The sequence below is a fragment of the Carettochelys insculpta genome, chromosome 1, assembly GCF_033958435.1.
Source record: "Carettochelys insculpta isolate YL-2023 chromosome 1, ASM3395843v1, whole genome shotgun sequence".
Lineage (NCBI taxonomy): Eukaryota > Metazoa > Chordata > Testudines > Carettochelyidae > Carettochelys > Carettochelys insculpta.
In genome coordinates this window covers 48,196,277-48,210,946 of record NC_134137.1, presented here as the reverse complement: position 1 = coordinate 48,210,946, position 14,670 = coordinate 48,196,277, and the positions used below count along the sequence as shown (strand labels likewise).

Sequence of the window (14,670 nt, the reverse complement as noted above, 5' to 3'; positions counted from 1 at the left end):
AAAACTGGTTACCAATCTTCCGTAACTGTTGCTCTTCAAGATGTTTTGTACATGTCCATTCCATGTGCGTACCTGCCCCGAACAAAACTCACTGGAAACTCTTCCCTCAGTGGTACCCTCCGAGGCAACTCAAGTGCCCTCTGGGACTGCATACCTACAGCACCCCTGACTTCTTTTTGTTTTGGAAAACTATGAAGTAAAGAGGCAGGAGGGCTGGTCGTGGAACGGACATGTGCAACACAGGAAGAACAACAGTTATGAAGTTTAGTAACTGTTTGTTCTTCAAGTGATTGCACATGACATTCCATTCTAGATGATCCTCAAGCAGCTGAAGAGGTGAAGGGATTGGAATTCACTGACACGCTGACTACAGTACAGCTTGACCAACTATGGCATTATCCCATGAGTGCTGATGACATAATGGTAAGAGAACACATGCACTAATGACCAGGTTGCTGGCTTTACAAACATCCTGAGTAGGAATCTGCTGCTGGTGCTTTCAACCTTGTGGAATGAGCCGTCAGGTTAGCTGGCAGCTCAACACCTGCCAGATCATAGCACAGATGAATGCATGAGGTGATACAGGACAAAGAGATTGGGAGACTCTTCATGCTACTAGATATAGGTTTGAACAGCTGGGTAGACTATTGGACTGGTATAAACCTTTTCTACACAGAAAGCTAGGGTTCTAATGTCCAATGAGTGAAGGTGTTCCTCCCTATTTGCATGCAGCTATGGGTAAAAAACAAGTACGTACACTGCCTGTTAGGTTTCATAGTACTTCTGGGAGGAAACTAGACTGAAGACATTAATACACCTTACCTTTAAAGAAGACTCTGCAGAGAAACTCTGATGGCAGGACACGAAGCCCCAAGACCTTTCTGGCGGAAGTGATAGTGATTAAGAAAAGTAGTTTCCAGGAGAGGTATAAAGAGCAAGATGTCAGAAATTCAAATGGTGGTCCCAGAGATTTTCAGGGAAGAACTGTCTCTTACTTGAGGATATAACCATTATAGGCCTTTGAGGAACTGGATGATACATATTTTGAAAAAAAACTGACTGATTACCTATTTAAGAGTAGCAGAAATGTAGCATTTTAAAGACTAACAAAATGATTCATTCGGTGATGAGCTTCTGTGGAACAGACCCACTTCATCAGTTCAATCTCATTTCCAATATGGACTGACATTTATAAATACAGAGGACAATAAATAAATAAATAAAAACCTGACAAATCAAGTATATAGGACTGAAGAAGGGCAGATGTTAAGTGTCCTGACTGAGACAGGCCTGTCCTTTCCTATAGACAACCTCCTAACCTAAGAAAGATTCTCACCAGCAATTACAGGCTAAACCACAACACTACTAATCCTGGAACATTTCCTTGCAACAAACCCCATCACCAGCTTTGCCCACATACTTATTCTGGGGATACCATCACTGCACCTAACCATGTTAGTTACATGATCAAAGGACCATTCTTGTGCACTTCCAGCAACATTATGTATGCCATTATGTGCCAACAATGCCCTGCCACTATGTACATTGGACAGACTGGGCAAAACCTTTGCCAAAGAGTAAATGGACACAGAACAGCACATCAAGAAATGAAATACACATAAGCCGGTCAGTGAACACTTCAATGGAGTGGGCCATTCTATTAAAGACATGAGAATTCGTGTCCTAGAGCACAGAGAATTTAAGAACAGATTACAGCAAGAAATTTGAGAATTGGAATTCATATTTCATGTGACACATTAACATGTGATATGAACAGAGACATAAATTACATCACACAGTGCTACTTGACTGCTTTTTTGTTTTGATATTACAAGGACTGCTTCCCTTCCTTTGATGCTCATAATTATCTCAGGAAGAACACTTAACACTCCCGTCCCCTGACCTCCCCCAGCTTCAGTCCTATGTATTTGATTTGTCACTTTTTATTGCAATTTTTTTGCTCCTCTGTACTTATAGATGTCAGCCTGTATTGGAAATGAGATTGATCCGATGAAGTGGGTCTGTCCCATGAAAGCTCACCACCGAAGGAATCATTTTGTTAAAGTGCTACATTTCTGCTATTTTGTTTCACTGGAGTAGAGACTAACAAGGCTACCTCACTGTTACCACTTAAGTGGAGAAACCTGATATTGCTGCAATGTGAACCTTGACAGAGGAAATAGCTAAGCTGCACTGTGTGCAGTGTACTAGAAATTTTAAGCATTTTGTAAGTCTGACCACTTGAGTGAAGCCACATATTGGGATGCCCAGAGAACCACTTCCATTTTGAAAGGTAATTAGCCCTGGTGCAGTTCTTTCTATTACACAGTAGGACCTGATGGACTTACTCTGAGCAAGCCTGTTCTTTGGGATTTATCTGTGGAACTTCCAGGCTGCTAGAGGAAGGAAGCTCAGGTTCCTGGCTGACCACGGTCCTGAGAGATCAGGTACAGGTGTAACAGAAGCATGGCAAGGGTCACTGCTAGGGCCTAGGAGAGTTAAAAATCAGAGTTGATGGGTTCATGGCTGGGGCTATCAGAACTTGGTCCTGCTCCCACTTGATCTTTAGCAGTGCTCTGTGCAAGAGGGGGACAGGGGAAGCAGCATAGTAAATATGCCCAGTCATGATAACAGAAGGCATCTGTGACAGAAATCAGACTGGAGCATTGTAGGGAGCAGAACTGGTGATATTTCATCGTAGCAGGTTGCAAACAGGTCTACTGAGGGTGTCCTTCACTACTGGAAAATATTCCTTGCCACATGTGAGTGAAATGAGCAGTGGTGGTGACTGGAGGAAGTCCTGTTGAACTGATCCGTCAGATCATTTTGTGTTCCTGAAAGGAACACAGCCACAAGGTTGATTGAATGGGCTGTTGTAGCCAGACAAAATCTCCCCACTACAGACCAGCTTTTGCCTCCCCTCTAAGGTGCCTCAGAGCACACAGGGCACTGAACAGCAGTTAAACAGCACAGTCTTTGATGCCTTCCTAAAGGGGCCCAGATGTGCTGGCTCATCGTGACCCTGAGGAACAGAAAACACAGATAGAGGGCTAGCAGGCTAACCATTAACGAAGGGCCTCAGAGAACTGCCCTTGGCTGGCATTAATGGAGTGACGCGCCCACACAGCCATCCCAGAAGAGAAATCTCCGCCCTTGCAAAAGAATGTCCTGTACTCCCAAATTCTTTATCTCCTGTCTTACAAGTGCAAATTAAGTAAGAACTGTCCTTGTAAAAACTGGCATCACAACAGACAGACCAGTACGATCTGACACCATAGATAAGAGAGAATACGTGACCCAAGGGGTATAAAGATGGGCCCAGCAGCACTCTAACTCTGAGTGCATTCCCACCAACTACCTGCTGGTTGGGTCAGGTGATTGCCTCCCGAGGTCCGCAACTGGGGATGCGCAACCTCATATTTGTCTTTCCATGGAATTGAGTGATCGATCCTGGTTTGGCTACGCTGGTATCGAGAGACGCAAGGAGGGTAAGATATACCCATATTAAGGAGGGTAAGATGTACCCATATTAAGGTCTCCTTTTGGTGTGCACAGTTAAAGAATTAGAGCTCTATAGATAGATGCTGTTGCACTAAGACGTCATGGTATTGAATTGTAATGTAACCTGTTAACACCTATACTCTGCTAGCATAAAGAAGTAGACAATAGCCTTTTGTAACCCCACGCTTACAAGTGTAGCTTAATAAACTTGTAACTAGTTAAGATCTAAGCCTGACTACTGTTACTCTCTGTCACTGCAATGCAGCCGGCACAATAAAAAGAACTTTAACCGTTTGGTTACCACAGCCTGGCCGTAGGTGAGGGTGCTAAGAGCCTAGCGTAGAGTTGTGCCACGTCCACGGGGCAGACTCCGGGGCGCCCGTCAGCCAATCCTGGTTGCCCACTGCGACGGGACAGTGCGTCCTAGCAGTTGAAGTCTCGGGTGTGGAAAGGCTCTTAGTGCTACCATTGGGGCACCCGTCAGCCAATCTTGGTTGCCCACTGCGACAGAGCTCCCTGCTCTAGCAGTAAAAGACTCGGGTGTTTAGGACCCTGGGGCATCTGTCAGCCTGGCCCAGACTGCCCGCTGCCAAGGAGCCCTGTGCTCTACCAGTTAAAGACTCGGATGGTAACAAGGGCATAGTTAGTACCTCACCGCACATTACCAGGCCACCGGCTAACAGCTGTGCAAAATTCCCATAGCTGAATCACTTCCTGACATAGGAAGTAAGAGCAAACTCCTCCTTGTCTGTTGAGCTAAAACATGGCTGCACTGCTATCTGTAAAAATACACAAGTATCTGCCCATAATGTGCTGCAGGAAGGCCCGAAAGGTCAGATGAACTGGTCTGAGATCCCTGATACTGATGTGGAGTGAAAGTTCCTCCAAAGGCATATAAAGGAAACATCTGCACAAACACTGAGCAGATCCAGCCACCACATTGAGGTAGATGAGGACTTGAGGAGGCATCGTAAGGTCCAGATGGTAGCGGTTTGCTGAGTACATTGAGGCCAGTCATGTCTGGAGGGGCCCAAGGTGCACCCATGTGTTTTTTAAAGCACACATGCACAAAAACATTTGACCTAATCAACTAAGACAACTTTGGGTTTTTGTGACTGGATGATCCTTTAGGTACATTAGGGATTTTATGACCTTGAAATGACTCTGGAAATGAGCTCTGGCCTGAGATAAGTCAAACACGGCTCCAATAAACACTATCCACTGTACTGGAGTGAGGGCAGATTTTTCTACATTTATCAAGAGGCCTATGGCTTTAAATGCTGATTGCATGAGCCAAATGCTGGATGCTACCAGAGCCCTGGACCACTCCTTGACTAGGCAATCATCCAGATATGGTTAAACCTGAACCCCTGACCTCCTCAGGAAGTCTGCTACTACTGCCATACGTTTTGTAGATGCAGACATGCCAATGGGAAGACCATAAAGTGGTAGTGTGAATGTTGAGAGCAGCATATCAGTCCCTGGGACCTAGGAAGTTGATACTGGATGTCAAGGATGATCTAGGCATAATATTTAGTCCTGCCTCAAGTGCGGGTGATTGGACTAGAAAACCTCTCAAGGTCCCTGCCATTCATACAATTGTATGAACTATGCAGAAATATAACAAAGACGACCAATTAGAAAACTTGAAAGAGGACAGCAGTTCCACTGACCATCACCAGTGGTAAGAAGGAATTGAGAGGGCATAAAGCAGCAATCCACTTTACACCAGTGCTACAGGCTGTCAGCATCAGAGATCCCTTGAGCTGCCCCGATGGGTACCACCCAGGGAAACACTTCCAGCGTCTGTGCTTCGGGCACGTACATAGCTAGGGTGAAATGAACATGTGCAATCATTCAAAGTAGAACTCAACATTTTTAATCATTAATGTATGAAAAACCAGTAAACAGTTTATTTTGGTTTAATGTAGTTCAAGCAGTGGGAACCTGCAAGAATATTTAGTTATTATAAAAGTGAAAATATTTAAATATTACACAAAACTGTCCATTTGCTATTGAACACAAAGAACACTAGAGTTCATTTTTTCAATATGCAGGTTCTACCAAAGACAACATGCATTGTACCAGTATATTATGCATTCATGAGTATTAGCCACCCAAATCAAGCAAATATTAATTTCCATTTTCTAATGTACTGTTTTAAACTAAGGCATTCTCACGTGAATGCCTATACTAAAATTAATGCAGTAATCTGATGTAATACATATACAATTATAAACCAGGAATCCACAAGAAAAATTAGCAACTATTTGAGCATTACTGAAAATGCTTGATTTTTGGAAACAATAATAATTAGAAAACAGAAAAAAAGTACTGCCAATAAATCAATTTTGGAAAACATCTAATTCAATTGTCTAGAAAAACAAAAGCTATGAAATATATGCTTCAATAATTGAAGTTAATTATAAAATTAGACAGATGCCAAATGCCAGGGCCAGGTTTAAAATACCTAAAGTTTGGGGAGTAAAAGGCCCAAAATTCCGTTTTCAATTTATCATTAACAAAAGATTAAGAACAGAATGAGTAATAAATAGGAAGTTGCCAAATTGACAGTGCTACGAAATAAAAATGGATTCAAATGGTGGACCACGTAAGAGGCACTAGAATGAGACATTTTCAAAATAAAATCCTTAATTTATATATCTGAACTATGAATGTAAAAACAGGCAATTGCACATATAACTTGGCTTTCTGCCTATAAAATATAGGTATTTAGTTTTACAAAGGCATCCTCAAAGTTACTAGTAAATTTTGACTAAAAAATCAGAACACCTAACTATCCATGAAGCAAGCAGAAAACATTTCAGAAAACAACAAAACTTAAAATAACCTTAGAACATCTTCTATCTTTCCCTTTATTCAGACCATAAGCTGTGTCTTTGGTGCCTCAAATTACACATGATCTTTTTGTTTGTATGTTTTGTTTTACTGTTAATTATGAGTAAAAAGGGAGTTATTTATCAAAATCAATGGCTGCTTCTTAGGGAGACAGCATCCAACAAAGGGCATTTTACTTTTTTTCCCTCCTAAAAATCAATGTAGTATACATATCTATTTAAAATAACATTTTTGACAGTTTTATCATAAAGGCAACTAAAAGCACATACATGATTTTTTCTTCACTGATTTTTTGGAAGTGAAAATTTCAGTGAGATTATGCATTTGTACTTTTAAGACAAATTTGAATTCAGATAAGAGCAAACCTGCACTAAGACTTCCTGAGTGTTTATTTGCGGTTCCAAATCCAAATGATGGCGTGCCAGCAGCAGTGCTTCCAAAAGTAGAACTACTTCCAAAGCCTAATGGAAAAGGAGCAGAGACACACACAACATAAAAAGCTAGTAACAAACCGCAATTTACAATTTATCATTGTAGACAAGTAATTTAAAAGCATATTTACCCCTAAGAATTATTTTCAGTTGACTATCACTATTGAAAGTGTCCTGCTCTAAATGTAGCACTAAATGAATCCTGCAAAATGCAAAAACACCCACCCCTACGAGCACAAAAACAGCTGAGAATCTTGAAAAACTAGTACTTTTATTTAAAAACTAGATAATGAATGGCCAACGTTAAGCTACAAACAATGACTCAGTTAAATGAAAAATGTCTGCGGTCGCAGTCATGTTATTCAAAAGCTATTAAAATACAAAAATAGGTGGGTTCAATGACCTGTCACTCCACTACCAAGAGGCAAAAAACTAAACATGACTAGCTAACAAACTGCAGCTCAAGTAATCTTAGGCATTGTCTACATGATCAAAGTTGCTCTATTTTAACTAACGGTTTTACTTAAAACTAATTTTAGTTAAATGGGTAGAAGGCTGCATGGACACTTTTACTTTAGTTTAGAACCCGCTTATTTTAATTAGCTTAAAATGATTAGGGATCAAATTAAACTAAATCAAAACAAGCCACACCAACTGCAATTTCCTTGTGTAGGCAAGTCTTTAGCTGAGAGGAAATGTGAGAGGTAAAAATCTCTAATAATTAAGATAAAGACAAGCACTCAGACGCCATCATTGTAATAGTGTTTGCCTGTACTAGTAATTTATAAAAAAAATATAAAACATGTACAGTAAAAGTAAGCACACATCTGATATTTGAGGGAGAGGCTGTGTATTTAAACGTTTTAAATTATATCCTTATCTTCAAGCTTTAATTAAAATGCTTTTAAAATATTCATATTTTTAGCAGAACTGTAAAATCTATCAGTCTTCATTTACATGTACAAATTTTAAGGTTTATAAGTAGTAATTCAGGACATGAAAAGTATAAAATATTGATTCTATAGACAAGAGGACTTTGTCTTCACAAAAATATTGGTTTTGTCAATCCAATTATAAATGGATTCTCAGATACCAGTGTCATGAGTACAGGAATACTGTTTTAATTCACGAAGGAGCAGGAATCTACAGACATGAATACTAATGATACATGAAATTAAGACTAATCTGTGAATATGATCTCTAAGATGCCAAGAAAATGCATTTTGCAAGTGAAGAATGTAATTTGGAGAGTACGTATCAAAGCCCACTATAACCTGAACCGGAGTTTATTCTCAAGTTCAACACTTTGCACTCTCTCAGAGACAGCAATTACTTTACACATTACAAGGACAGCTTCCCCAGCTTGATATTCATAGTGATATCCACCCCACTTCTGTCCTATGCAGCTGATTTGTCATGTTTCGTGTCATTTTTTTCTATTTTCTGTTAATTTCATGTTGTGCCAGTTTACTTTAATCTGAATTTCCAGATCTGAAGAAGTGGGTCTGTCCCATGAAAGCTCATCACGTAATAAATTATTTTGTTAGTCTTTAAAGTGCTACATGACTGTTTTTTTGTTACTTGATAAAAGTATTTTATTTTTTGCGTTCTTGAAATATTCCTTTTAATCATTTATTTCCAGAGGTCCATTTCCAGATTTTATTCTTTCTTCCTCCAGCTGAATCAAGTTCTCTTTGTTAAGCTACAGATTTGACACATGGCAAAGAATATGTGGCAAAATAAACTATAAAAACAAATAAAGGAGGTAATATTTTTACAAGGGAATAAATAAGTCTTGAGAAGGCAATTTTTATAACTTTTTGCAACAAAAAAGGCAAAGAAAGCATAAAAAATAAAGTTTTAAGATCTAGCTAATAGCTATCTCCTATTTACCTGCTAGGGTCAAGATTCTGTAACTTGCACCAGCAAAATGTCTAAAAAAAGATCTGAATAAATTGTAGTTTACAAGCTGCTTGAAGAAGGGACCAGGCCTTCCCTTTGTATTTGTGCAACACATAACATACTATAGGAGATACCCAAAACAACTAATTTAAATATATTCTTTAAGTTGATCCGGGAAGACCAGTAATTTCTCTTGTTTTACGAGCATACAAAAATCTTCTTCTGTAGACAATTTGGTTAATAAGGATCATTCTGGAATTTACAAATAATTTAAGTCCAAGGATAAGCAAAGTTATTTATGTTAAATGGTTTATCTTAAAGATTCTCTCAAACTACTGTAAATACACTACACTAGACAACATTAGCAGCAAGTGATTTTTAATACCTATATAGTTCACTGAAGCTTACATGGTGATAGTCGTTTTAGTTTGCAGTTCAACTGTTGGTAACACAGAATTGTGAGAGAGCAACCTTTATTGGTTTTAAGGTATCTTTTTCATACATCACCAGCTCTTTAAAGTTCACTTTGCCCCTCCCCACCCAATGCCACTTCCAGCTAGTCAAAAAAAGTTCTGATTTACACCAACGAGAATCTTCCTCATTTTCAAAAGTTGACAAAAATTAATTTGGATGTCAGCACTCAGAAAAAATATTTTACAGAGCTGGATTCTGTACTGGAAAGCTATGTAGCAGAACAATCATGTTTTGACAGAAAGATTTCCAGAACAAGTGCAAATTAGATAGTTTTCCAGTAGTTTATTAAATTTCTGAAAAGATGAACAAGCTGAAATGGTTCTAAGAGTTAGAACTCAATTGAGAATTTCCTGATTAAGTTAACATACATTCTTCTGACTTCTATTTCAAATCCAAATCAAATGTGATTGTCTTTAAAACTCCAGGCACCTACTTTTAAAACTTTTAATAAGCTATACACAAATTCAAGTTCTCGGTACAAAAGAAATGTACTTCCCGGGTTTCAAAGTCTCAACCCCAACATGCCTATTTTATGTCCATCTCTTTCACATCTTTGGGTTCACTACCCATGTCAACACTAGATTTAACCCATAGTTAATCTTAATCTCATGTTACTAGGCAGATGACTTTTTCCTCTCCAAATACCTTACTTTTTCCAAACTGAAGATTTGTTCATGAAACAGATCATCCTCTTAGTGAACTCTGATGTTTGTAATACATTCAGATGTATTGTATAATAATTCATTGAAACATTAGAAAAGTTAAAGTGTACCTCCAAGGTTTGAAGAACCTAAGCCACTTGATTGCAAGCCAGTGCCAATACCTGAGCCGAATGGCGTTCCAAAACTAACTCCCAGAGATGGCTGTGGCCCTGGTATAAAAAAAAAATGAAAACAAACTTGCCTTACTCTTTCACAAAAGAGATCCTTTATGTAATTATTTGATAAAAGTGAACATTAATGCTTTTAACAAATTCCACTGAAGCCCCCAAAACTTTACCTCCTCAAAACTCTTCCCCAAACTGCCTTTATGTCAACCTAATAAATCAAAGAAAATACTGAATGCAATGTAAGGTGAAACTACTTAAAACTGGCTAGTTACAACAGATGAAGTTTTTTTTATTACAAATTCAGTCTAACCTTATAAAAGTATTTAAATAATTTCTTAAAATCTCTTAAGTAGTACACTTATGAGACACTATTTTGCCACACACTAATGAAAGAAGGGAATTTTTTTTAAAGTCATTAATAATTAGTATCAACTTCCATTCAAAAAACACAACTGACACTAACATGACTAAAAACCATGACGTTACCCATAGTCAATATATTTAATAGAAACCTTCAAAGCTACTCATTTGAGTATTTTTCTAAATTTAAACAAAGATTAAGTGGATAAAAAACAAGACAATGACTTTATTTTATTAAATTTATTTTTCATTTTAAAGCAAGTCAATTACACAACATGACAATTCAAACTTTTTCCACACAAAATAACTGAGTTCTGTTAAGCTTTGCTACATTACACCATTCCAACCACCTGTTTAAATAAACATTTACAAAGGCACAATTTGTGTGTACCTTAACTAATTAGATACATTCAAAATTTAAAATTCAGAAGTTTGTCCCATCATTTAAAAATTTTTAGAGACAACAATTACCCTGCACATTCACCCTAAAATGCAGGATTGTCAAAAACCCATTTTCCGTCTGCCAAGCTTAAAATTTTGAGCCTTCGTTTCTTTTCCTTATGGAGGATAGAATCAGCTTACTAGCCTCTCCTTTTGCTAGCATGTTACAAAAATCTAGAAGTCATTAACTCTGATAAATAATTTATTAAAATTATTCAACAGTTTTCACAGTACAATCTTCATATTCCTGTCTTTTTCAAACACAGTGATCAGTGCATTAAGGGTTGTCAGGATAAAATACAGTGCCTACCTCTTAACCCAAGTATATTCTGATAATCTAAAAAGGCAATATAAATCATATGGTCACTAGCACACTTAGCACAGAATGCAACATACATGGTAGTGTCTTTACTGACAATGTTAAAACAAGTGAGGTCTTGTCATTTTTTTAAGTTGAGTTCTTATTCAGAATTTTTGCTTTACTTGTTAAAGTTTCCATAACCAAAAATTTTCATCTAAAGCAATTTAAAATAAAATTAGTGGTAGTATTTTCAGTACAAATTATTTGATTCTTGAGGTTAAGAAAGCCAAATGGAGAATCAACTAGTGTTTGAATTAAGTAGAAGGCACTGTACTTATTAAGCGGTAACACTTTTGCAAGAACCACATTAAAGCCCTTAAGTGATCCAATACTGAATGAGGTCTGTGTACTCAAAGTAGTGTTAAATTAAAAAATATATATATTAATGGCAACTAAAGCTCTGAATTTTCAGTCTGTGATTAGTAATTATTAGGGAAGTCAAGTTCTGTTGTTGTTCCACGTTAGAAGTACGCACTGTATTTCATACCAGTTAGGACCCTTAAAGTATTTTTTTTCTAAAATAGACATGTTAGAGTAATCTCAAACTCATTTTACATCCAGTTTATTTTAAATACTGAAATATCTACCTAGCAGCTCCTTAGAAATGTCACTACAAAAGAAATTTTTAAAAAACCCATGTCAGTTCGACCTCTAAAACTAAAAACAGAAAAACATGTCCAGTTCTCTCTCATTTAAAGGGAGTGCATTAATCTTCTACCTTGATAGGAGGCACTCTTGGTGGAAGACCTTAGAATAGAATGAAGACACCACAGTCCTCCATGACATGAGTGTTTTTAAATGCAACATGCTTTTCAGATCAGTAAAACAGTATTATTCTAAAACACCTATATTCAAGTTATATAAAACAGGATTTCATTCCTAAAGCTGCCAAGCTTTTCATTGAACAGGAGTATGATAGATTCGTTTATTTTGTACCATAAAATTCTGAGGGCATGGTAATAATTTATAAACCTATTAGGTAAACATATGCAAGTTTCAATAGCAAAAGACTAGTCAGAAGGATCCTCCATGCCAAAAGTATTAGCAAACATTGTCACCTTTGGCTGTTATAGGTTATGGTACAAATCCTTAGAACAGTTATTTTAACAATATTTTAAAACCTGCTTTTTTTTGTCCTGGAGAGCATTTTATATTTAATAAATAAGACTCACTATTAAGAACCCAGTTAGACGGCAGATCAAGGGGTTCCATACCAAAGTGATATCTCAAATTTTTTATGCAACTTTTAACAGAGTTCACTACATAATTAATTCAAACACAAAACCAAATTTAGTGTCACAATCTAGGTTTCATTCTGACATTAATACACTGACATTTTACCTGTATGAGGGTCAAATTACAAACAAGGTTTTATATGCTGTAAACATTTTATTAAAGTGTCCCATTATCACAAATTTCATACTGAGAAGTCAAAACAACTGTTAATTAATGCTTTGACTTTAGTTGCCTCTCCAGTTAAAATCAAGAATAATTAAATCCTTTTGGGAGAATGAAGGAAAGTATTCTTTCGATTTAAGCTAGCTTCACCTCAAAAGCAGAACATTAGATTGGGTTCATCCTATTGCACAAAAGGCTGTAAATGACACTAGGCTTAAATTTTCCTTACTGTTTCTCACAATTACTACTGCCATCAACAGCAGTAAGAGTAGAGACTGCTTCCTGACATTTTAACTAACAGGTTGCTGAAGACTGCGTATTACAGGTCTGTGTGAGTGGGTAGTTAAGAGCTCCTGCTGCTGATCTACCACCACCAGCATTGTTGCACTATGAGTAACAGAACAAAATTAAGAGAAAAGTTTAGTGCAGACAAGTCATAAGCATAGTTTTATTAACTCTAAACCCCTGACTTCTGAATGTGAACTAAATATAAATTATGGTCTTTGCCTTCCTTCATGCAAAGAAGAATTGATTGCTAAATTTAAATTGAGGAACAGCCTTATACCACGTAAACATCACATATACTTTTAGACATAAGAACATAAGCCCCTACTATTGACATTTAGAATACAGTATATTTCTCTTTTTGCGCCAAATTAATTTTCTTGTTTTAGAAAAGTCTTTGTGGAGAGATTATTGGAAAGAATATTAAATTAGGGCTCTCTCATCCACACATCAAGAACATGTCATGTCCTTCTCACATCCCTTATATTCCTGCTATCTGTGCCCTCATCTTGCAAAGATTCAAGCACCGGCTAATCTTTGTACACTATGGGTAGTCACTAAAGTCAGATTATTTGCCAACTGCAAAGCTATGTGAATGCTTCTGTCTTTGCAAGACTGGGATCTTGTTGCAACAGAAAGTCAAATGGCTTCTTTTCCCTTCTTACTATTCCTCACAGAGTGGTCCAAATACTTGTTCACCTCAGTTGCTTACACCTAAGAATCTACAGAATATTTTAAGGGGAGACTGAATGACTGAGTTTGGTAATAATCTGACCCCATTAGTGGTGATCTAAAGTTACTGCCGCTTAGTCCTTTTTGGCGGCATACATGAAAAAGGTACCATGATCACATCTATTGCTGGAATACTTGTTGGCATTTCTAAGATACCCAACTCAATGTGAGCAGAGACTTTTTTTTAAACCTATCAGCAGAAAAGTTACTGAACGTATCTCAAAATATAACTATGAATCTTATAATACCTGGACTTTTCAATTCTCTCACCCATATTGATGAAAGTTATATTGATGACATCACTTTACTGATGTGATCACTCAGCTGGTAGCTCTTTTGCCTCTGGAGCAGAGAAAGAAAATCCAACTCTCACCAGAGGTAATGAGGACACATGACCAGGACATCTTAAGTAGTATGACTATCATGCACAAATAATATTCTAATGGACTAAGATACGAAAAAGATGAGTGATCAATTTTTGAAAACTATTAGGACTGCACAATCCACACATCCCTCTATATAAAAAGCAAGAGAATTTGTTTACCATTTATGTCAATTTACCTGGAGGATGATGCCACAACTTTTAAAGACAGCCACCACTAGAAACTCTCTTGGTTGAGATTTAGATAAATCTTCTAATCTATAGTTGTTGTTATTCCCTTTTGTTGTAATCCATGTATTCTGGTTTCATGTAATCAGACCTGGTTTTTAACTTTTCATAGGGGCCATGGCTGGAAATATATAGAGCTTTCTACCTACAGAGATAAGGGAGGGAAAGCCTCACTACTTGAGAACAACCTTTACAGGTGATTTTTGAATGGCTGTTCGGGCAAAGCCATATAAAATACTCAGTTTGGTCAGATGTCAGCACTGAAGGCACTGTGGACAGAGAAAGTAAAGATGGAGCACAGAGGAGTGGGAAAAGGTGTTAAGGTGATTACATCTAAAATCTTCTTTCAGGCTCATTAACAAAGTGCATGATTAACAAAGGTCTGCATCTGACACCAACTTGGTTGGATTTTTCAAAGGTGACAATGTGAGGCACACAGTAGCTATGAAAAATCAGGCCATTTCTATGAAGGTGCCTATCTTCTGGC

General features: G+C 37.5%; 1 protein-coding gene across 1 annotated transcript in view; it reads right to left on the bottom strand.

The window, feature by feature from the left end:
• NUP58 (nucleoporin 58) overlaps positions 1-14,670 on the bottom strand; it is a 55,351-nt gene that overhangs the window by 11,404 nt on the left and 29,277 nt on the right. Inside the window, exons 14-15 of the mRNA XM_074985616.1 lie at positions 9,940-10,038; positions 6,726-6,821 (exon numbers count right to left, since the gene is read on the bottom strand). Of these exons, the coding sequence (XP_074841717.1) occupies positions 6,726-6,821; positions 9,940-10,038 (195 nt within the window). The remainder of the gene's footprint in view (positions 1-6,725; positions 6,822-9,939; positions 10,039-14,670) is intronic.